General features: G+C 37.6%; 1 protein-coding gene across 2 annotated transcripts; it reads right to left on the bottom strand.

The window, feature by feature from the left end:
• Nucleotides 1–1,090: 1,090 nt before the first annotated feature.
• LOC113667691 (uncharacterized) lies at nucleotides 1,091–7,712 on the bottom strand. Of its 2 annotated transcripts, none has more exons than XM_027183551.2 (9): nucleotides 7,554–7,712; nucleotides 7,379–7,441; nucleotides 5,395–5,481; nucleotides 4,841–5,011; nucleotides 4,112–4,271; nucleotides 3,486–3,655; nucleotides 2,563–2,857; nucleotides 2,246–2,430; nucleotides 1,091–2,000 (listed from the first exon to the last, which is right to left on the bottom strand). In XM_027183551.2, exons 1-9 carry the CDS (start codon nucleotides 7,671–7,673, stop codon nucleotides 1,896–1,898), a joined length of 1,356 nt encoding a protein of 451 aa, XP_027039352.2. In that variant the 5' UTR covers nucleotides 7,674–7,712; the 3' UTR covers nucleotides 1,091–1,895. The 2 variants fall into 2 exon arrangements, with proteins under 2 accessions (XP_027039352.2, XP_027039353.2); XM_027183552.2 differs by having other exon boundaries at nucleotides 2,246–2,427.
• Nucleotides 7,713–8,649: the final 937 nt, after the last annotated feature.

Below are 8,649 nucleotides of genomic sequence, written 5' to 3'. Positions count from 1 at the left end.
TTGTGTCTTCATCACTCATGGGAGTTAAAGGGTTAACTCAATTCTGAAATCTTCTGACTAACATTTAAAAGAAACAAGAGAACTGAAACTCGACAAAGGGCTAGAGTATGCGCATCTCTCTGAACCACAATAGTCTTAAAGGCTTACCCACTGTTATTCAAATCCATATCCTCAATGTTATACGCTTGCTTCAGTAGGTTGCGCATCTAACGCCTCACAACTGAGAAGTTGCTTCATTCAACTTCACCAGAGCTCGATCTCTGAATTATTGATTCTTGTAAACCCACTGATTAATGGCGCACGCAAGGTTTTTTTTTTTCCCAAGCCAGCCATCGAGCGCTGACACTACCGTCAGCTGTTTTCGCCACCGATTAGCACCATATTGAACGAGGTACAGGGAGGTGGCCTAGAGAGAGAAATCCCAATAGTCAGAGGTTGCCCCTACTTCCTCAAGCTGGTCTCAAGCCTTACATCAAACATCAGTATGCACATTCTACATTCCATCCCTTTATATTCCTCAGGTGCTGTCAAGGAGAATTCATGTAACAATCAAGAGCGTCTTTCAAGAGCGTCTTTACTAAGTGATCATTTCCTCAATTCTCACGACCTTAATATTTGATTCAGGGGTGACATTGTTAAGAGAAATTAGATACAGTCATTCTATGACGTCAAAGAGTTAAGAAGGCCTTCTCTGATTTAATAAGCCTGCGAAAATGATATGGAATTTTCAAGCCGTCTGTTACAACAGGATCCTAATCAAAACACTTGGAAAAGACCAATAAGAGACTTACCCTTATGATACCAGTATAATGAGGATTACCAGTAAGTCAGATGAAAATACAAAGATGTCAGATGGTAAGAATCAATACTGAGATCTTGGAGAAAAAGGTTCGTATATGCTTATGATCATCAATTAGATAAACTCAATCAAAAGGAAAATGTTTGAATTGGGTGGAATGCTAGATGGCAAACATGATCAAAACTACATTCCTTACAATTTACTCGGTTTTGAATGACCATCAGCACTGCTCTACAAATGAAATTATCCAAATAACAATTTAAGTAATCCAGACAAAATGACTCAATACACTTACATGAATGTGGCTTTAATTTTTAAATTACAATACTCATGTCAATAGGAGATCCTTTCATGCCCGGCTTTTATTTTAAACAAAACACCAGAAGCACAAAGTTGTTTAAATGCTTCTTCAAAACACACATAAAACAATCATAACAACAAAAACAACCAATGGGGGGGGGGGGGGGGGGAAACACTTTCAAACTGTGGAATCACTTGGGCTGATGACATTGAACAGCCTCTAAATATGTCTGAATCCTTGTACTACTCTGTGATGCAGCTTAAGATTCCATGCTGATAAGTGTTCTTTAGAGGGTGATATCAAATATCAACATCTTGCAGTTCTTCTGCTTTTATATTTTGAAGAGGAGATCTCCATTACTGTACACACTTAGAAAAGCAGTTTTCATTGTTTGCATATTTCACCATATTTTATGTCAAGTTCCCGTAGAAGTCAATGGCTTTCATAAAGAAACACTTGTTGCAGTTGAAGCGAAATATTTATAAATCTTTCGGAAGATTCCCGTCATTCAGGAAGTTTTCTTTCAGTGGAAAATGTCCGCCAAAACCCACTAGTAATAAACGATTTGTGTCTTCAAGTGATAGGGTACGTGTAAGACTCTTATTGTTCATCTTTTCCTGTAATTTTCTTAAATAACTATCATATAGGCCTGACAGCTTCACACTTGTTGCATGCACAGGGTCTAAAAGCTTGTAACTAGGTCAGTTCTTGTAACATTATGCCAAAAGCTCCATCATAATCTTCCTAACTCAATGAAGATTAGTTTCAAATGTATTCCATCGCACAAAGAAGGATTTACTGTGGGGGTCCTCCCCCACGGCGTCCACCACGATCACCTCTGGGGCCTCCTCGTGGTCCACCACGAGATCCCCTTCCAGAAGGTCCACCATGTCTCTGGTCCTGAAATAATTCAAAACAATAATATTTACCATACAAATAAACACAATAATCTAAGAAATGCAGTTGTCCATAGTTAGTCTGCCTGGGTTGTCAAAAGTTTGCCTGATATCTGAAAAATTCAATCATCAGTAATTGTCCATCACAAATGGAACATTCAGCTTTATAACTGACGGTGAATATTGAATTTGAAGTATGAACTATTTTTATGACACTAGGGGCAAGAAGCAAGAAAAATAAGAACAGACCTGTTGTCCATATCCCCCTCTTCCACCACGAGGAGGTCCTCCAAATCCTCCTCTGCCGCGCCTATTTCCCCTCTCACCAGGTGGACCCCCTCTACGATTGTAACCATCTCCTCTTCGGTATCCACCTCTACCTCCGCGTCCTCCACGTGAATATCCATTAGAATGATGCACTGTGTCGAAACCTGCTGAATAAAGCCCATCTTAATTTCTGTCAGGGATTCACTTAACCAACTTCTAAGTTAACTAAACAAGACTAGTATTTATCTCCTAAATCATTCATTTTGGCAGTAAGGTGGATAAAAATGTATTCCACTCACCAGTGTCATCCCCTTGATCACCTGGTGTTCCTTTACCCCCCTGATCACCCCATTCTTCATCTCTACCTGTATTGCTCTCAGGGGGAGCTTGTTCACTCTGTTTTTCAAGAGCTGGGGGTATTTCTGCAGAAGCTGGAGGTTTGGATTCGACCTCTGATTCACTGAGGAAGTTCAGACCATGTTCATTAGAGACAAACATTGCAACATTTCCACCTTCTTTCACTTTTGTTGTTGTATTGTTTTCACCATTGACTTGAGAATCTGAGGGTCCATTTGTTGATTCCACTGTCTGGTTCTATAAAAAAAAAAAGAAGGTCTGGATATGAACAGATATGCAACAAGTTTAAGAAAATGAACAACACTTTTAACCCTTTAACTCCCATGAGTGACCAAGACAGAATTTCTCCTTACAATGTCAGTACAATATCAACCAGATAAGTGATGAGAATAAAGAAAAATATCAATTTGGGGATTGTTCATTGATCCAGTACTTAATTATCTGAACTGACATTACAAGAGCTGTATGGTTGACAGTAAAAAGAATCAAAAATTTGATCTAGGAGTTAAAGGGTTAAAAACATGTTTTGGTAGTTCTTCTGTTTTCTTCAGTTCTGAATAATACAAAGTACAAAGTTGAATTTCAAGTGCGTAACAAAATGCTGATTGGACAAAACAAACAATAGTAACAGAACAGAAATAGTAAATGCATACATTGTTCTGTTACTATTATCTGTCCCTAATGTAAAAGAGTAGGAGACAAAGCAATACACAAGTTTTCATCCTTAATTTACAAAATTGGACTCTGAATACAAGATTCATTACAGTAGAGATCTGCCATTTTGTAAATAACTTTGTTGAAATTTCTTCAGTCAAGATGATTTTAGTGCTGCATGGTTAAAATGTACACCAAACAAAACACTCACTTGCGTCTCTGTGGTGTTATCATCTCCTGAGCCTTCCTGATCTTCGTCATTGTCACCTTCAGCAGCAGCTTCCTCCTCCTCTTCATCCTCATTGTTGTCACCATTGCCTTGTGATTGCTCAAAATAGTCACATTTTTTTATTGATGTAACCAGCTCATTGAGTGCTTTGTCTTGTCAAAGTTAAGGAAGGTACCTGTCTTTAACAGACTTGGGACATTTTAGTGTGAAGAACTAATAAAAAATTCTTAAAACTTACTGGAGAATTAACATTCTTTCTGATGTAAAAAAGCCATGCAATTGCCATGTACTTGATAACTGATGCACTAACATTATTAGTTACACAAGAAAAAAATTTTGGTTAAGTGGTAAGTGGTTCATATTCAGAGCATCTCCTTACAGAGTCTTCTCTACGTGATGAGAAACATGCTTCTGATGGAGCTTTTCAAGTTTGTAAATTACTTCATACCTTTCCCACCTCTTTATTCCCATTTTACCTGTTCTGAAACAGTCTGCGCAAAGCCAAGCAATGCAGTCATGAGGTCTCGTTACTGACAGTTTTTTTAAGATTCAAAAAACTCCGTTAACTTGTTAAACATCAAACTCTTAATTAAGATCATGCTGGATACATGTTGTGTCCACAACCGAGTCTGGGCTTCCCTCTAGAAATTTCACAATGTGACGACTAGCGGCCATTTGTTGTTCCTTTATTGGTTCATCAGCATCAGCATTAGGGGTTATCAACTTGTAAAAGTCATCAATTTGAACAAAACTCTCCTCTGACACCACCTATAAGATTAAGGATTAAGTCGAAATTATGGCTCTGGAAAGGCCAGAAAAAAAGTGAAGGTCTTTTTATCTACCATAAATGACCAAGAGAGAATTCCTTCTTTCAATATCAATACAATATCAAGCAAACAAGTGTTGAGAATAATAAGAAAAGTATCAATTAACCCTTTAATCCCTGAGAGTGACCAGCCTCTAATTTCTCCTTTCAATATCAGCCATGAATCAAACATTAAGGTCATGAGAATGAGGGAAATGCTAATCAACCAGAGAACCTCTTGATTGTTAGACTAATTCTCCTTGTCAGCACATCAGGAAATGTATAAAGAACAGTATGGAGAATATGCATACTGATCTTAGGGTGTAAGGGTTAAGAGATTATTATGTGATCTAATACCGAATTATACAAACTAACATCATAAAAACTGTATTACAGACGGTGAGGCCATTGACCAACAGACAGTGTCTTTTTAATACAATACCACCCTGTCAAAACCATTATTTCACCAATACAAAGCTATATCTTTTAAATCTATGACCAAATATTAAACAGACATTCACTCTCAACTCACCACAGCACCATTTGTGCCATTTAAAAAGTCCACCCTCACATCTTCTGAAAGATTGTCCATCAATGACTGCAACTCCAAGACTTGACACACTTTGCTGATGTCACCATCACGTTGTGCTGCTGCCTGGGCTGCCTGATCACGCTTAGCAAGTTTCTTCTGGAGTTTCTGATGCTGTAATAAAGATAGTGTCAAACCTGTTAACCCTGTACACCTAAACATCAGTATGCATATCCTCCATACAGTTCTAGGTACATTTCCTGAGATGCTGACAAGGAGATTTGTTTAGCAATCAAGAGCCTCTTTGGTTGATGATCATTTCCTTTATTCTCATGACCTTACTGCTTGATTCAGGGGTGAAATCATAAGGAGAAATTAGATGCTAGTCACTCTTAAGGGGCCAAAGGGCTAAGACAGGCCATGTTTTAACTGATGAGTCCTCTCCTGTTTTTTTTTTTCAAGCTACACAAGACTCCACAGGGACATCTCCAATAATCAAGGGGTACCACAAACAATTTGCATCATATACGACACTGAATACATTTCTGTTTAATTACCTCATTACAAATCTGAGTGATGTTCTTCTGCAAATCCCTCGCAAATTCCAAGTTTTGTTCAACTTGATTCAATTGACCAACTGCAAGCTAAAAGAAAACAAAAAAATTCAGGACAAAATAATCTAAGAAGAACTTCTTCAATGTTGAAGAATGTAGAGTAAAATGTAGGTAACCAAGTTGCAACTGGCTGTTGTTTGGTAAAGAGGGGTAACAACTCTACACTAATCATATTACACTGGTACCACAATTATGGGTGGAGAGAGGTGTAAAAAAAAGTTTGGGGGCAAGATTTTTACCGTCAGATAACTATGTTAGCACAGGCAACCTGCCTTATTTCCAGTAGCAACCAAATTTCAAGAGCTAAGAATCACCAACTGTCAAACGTGACCTTACTAAAAGAAGTCAAACAACATGTTGCCACTTGAATTGGAGCCAAATGCTGTGACGACAACTCAATTTTTATGCAAAAATATAGTGGCCAAACTGCCATAATGCCTCAGTCTACTAAAAATCATAGTATTTTAAGACACAGGTTCAGTGCCTTCTATTACAACCATTTTAAGGCAAAGGGTTTTTTTCTGCTGATTAGCAAAAGGTTTTCAATTTATCAACTTTTTCAACTGACATCATGTAGTGGGAAAGGTTAAAGGCTTGGGTAGCAACCATGGTCATTAACACAAACTTTTCGAAGTGAGTGACAACTTCCAGCTGCATAAACATTATCAAAAACACTTCACATGTCCACAAATTCAAAAAAGACAGTGTTCATAAATTTTCTCAAATAGATACCTCTTACTAACCAAGCTCAAGGTCTGTAATGTAAGTTATAGGCCATGATTTTCCTCTTGGATTTATTGCCCAAGACAGAAGCACAAGGGCCATGAATAAGGGAAGGAAAAACCAAAGTTCTGTAACTTACAGTGCAGACTGAGAAAATGTGGCCAGTAAGACATAAATAATAACTCTGGGTTTAAATAGGGGGGAAAGATTGCAATTCAAACAAACTTTTGAATTTAGCTGGCTGTACAGTAAAAAAAAGCTCGCTAAATTGACTTATCATAGTGCACATACTAACTCATTTATTACAATACCTCCTTGCTAAAGTTCCTGGGAATGAAGGGTGCTATGCAATGCAATGGAAATAACCCATCACATTATCATTACTTGACTTGTCAACATGAGGCAGTATTGTAATTGCTATTCCCAAGGCTTACAGTGGTTCTAACCACATCAGTTGGATAAAGACTCAGTTTAGAGACATCAACATTTCAAGGTAAATGGGTTGAACCCAACCATTAAAAATAAATAAATAAATAAAAATAAATAAACAAATAAATAAATAAATAAAAAATATTAGTTGTCATTGTCTAAATTTCCAAAACATTATTCCTGCAGGAAGTTAATATCCTAATCCAATAAAATAAATTAATCATGATTTGTTTACAGAGCCAAGAAATAAAATGACTCATCTAACCAAACTGGGAAAACCAAAAAGGAGAAAGACCAAAATATTTCGTATTGAATTTGTTCCATGAACAATTGTCTCCATCAAAACACTTTCCTGATCAGTAAATCAGTTCATGCTTCACTTGTGATCTGGAGAATAACCTGTGATTCACTGACCAAAACATGTCGACTTTAAGCCGGGATAATGCATTTTACCTTTATGTGAAGTCATCATTTCGTAAACCGCGTGGAGAAATTGTCAGATAGTGTGTAAATATTACACATACCTGACAAGATTTCACTATTACTGTAACTCCAAATCGTCAAATATCTACGTTTTCTGGAGATTTCTGCCCATCTCGCGTGTAGTGAACAATTCATTAAATCTTGAAAAGAAACTTGATCTTGCAGTGAAAGACTTTCTAATTTACTCAAGAGCACACCTGGCAACTTCAATCGAAATTGGACAACTGCTCTGTCTTACTCGGCTCATCGCTACGTTGCCCAAAGAACTAAAATTCGCTTTTGATAAACGCACCTTTTGATCATCATTCAATGATTGTCCAGCGTCGACCAGCTTCTTGTAGCCATCAAGCTTTCCCTGCGAACAGAAACGGATATCTCTTTGGACGTTTAAAAAACACAAATATCTTCATAATGGCGTGGTCGAAAAGACCGACTGCGATTGCCGAGCGATTCGACCGAAACCTCACCTTGCGCTTTTCCAAATTACGAACTTTCTTCTCCAACAAGCTCAAGACACTCTTGGTCAGGTCGTTGTTCTCCATTTGCGCTGTGATCTGCATGGAAGATTGCGATGAAGCGCTTGGCATAATTTCCTCACTGGTCCGAGTTACAAGCCGTCTATGTTCTGTACCATGTGCTCCTTCGCTCGTGCCCTGACGTCATCCGCTCTATTCTCAAGGGGTGCGGCCACTTCGATAGCATCATGGGATACATTTAGAAACTAACAACAAAATTTCATGAGTATTGCACAATTTTATATTTTTGTTCTTCATTTCAATACGATACTTGGGATACTTCCAAATTATTTCAGCTTGCTTGCTTATTGCTGCTCGTTATGGAACAGTGACAAGTCACGAAACACAATTGGTTATCTTGCCACCGAAAACTTTTTGACAACTGGCTTGTGTAAAACTTACTATATTTTTCGACAAGAATCAATGAAAATACAGATAAATTCAACATAAATATATTTCAAACAATATTTTGAAAGGAAAAAAAATCAAACCAAATCTAACAGAAATTAGAATTAAATAAAGTTGTAAAAACGAATATAAGAGATCCTCGCAGCTATGAACACTACTGAGCTAGTAGTTGAAATAACACCTGAAAAGAATTCAGGCCCGTACGGGATTTGCACCCACGATCTCTGCACCGATATCGCAGAGGTCATGGGTGTAAATCCCGTACGAACCTGAATTTTTTTTTCAGGTCTTATTTCAACTACTATCTCAGTAGTGTTCATAGCTGCGGATCTCTTATATTCGTTTCTTCACCGCAGTGCATATATATGATTTTCATATATCTACAAACTTGTAATAATCTTGAAATTAAACAAAAGAGTATAACTCAAACGTGTATTTCAGCGTATTGCCTGTTTATTTTAGAAAACACAGAAAGTAATTGAATCCCTCTAACTAACGTCGTTCGAGGTCTCCACTGTTAGTTACAGACCTAGATTTTCCGGTCGAAGCTCGAAGCCGATAAACCAATCACAGAAAGAAGCTGGATCCGCGGCCTCTTACCAAGTGTAATAAGTTTTCCCTGACGCGTATTCTACCAAGA

Source organism: Pocillopora damicornis, chromosome 10 (assembly GCF_964200805.1).
Source record: "Pocillopora damicornis chromosome 10, jaPocDami1.2, whole genome shotgun sequence".
Lineage (NCBI taxonomy): Eukaryota > Metazoa > Cnidaria > Anthozoa > Scleractinia > Pocilloporidae > Pocillopora > Pocillopora damicornis.
This window is presented reverse-complemented; position numbering and strand designations above follow the sequence as displayed.

What these genes read in the sequence shown, in the direction of transcription:
- LOC113667691 (XM_027183551.2), bottom strand. Translation starts at nt 7,673, where the DNA reads ATGCCAAGCGCTTCATCGCAATCTTCCATGCAGATCACAGCGCAAATG. An exon ending in CATTGAATGATGATCAAAAG is followed by an intron (nt 5,482 to 7,378) that starts GTGCGTTTATCA and finishes GTTTTCTTTTAG; the next exon opens with CTTGCAGTTGGTCAATTGAA. An exon ending in CTCGGTTGTGGACACAACAT is followed by an intron (nt 3,656 to 4,111) that starts GTATCCAGCATG and finishes AACTTTGACAAG; the next exon opens with ACAAAGCACTCAATGAGCTG.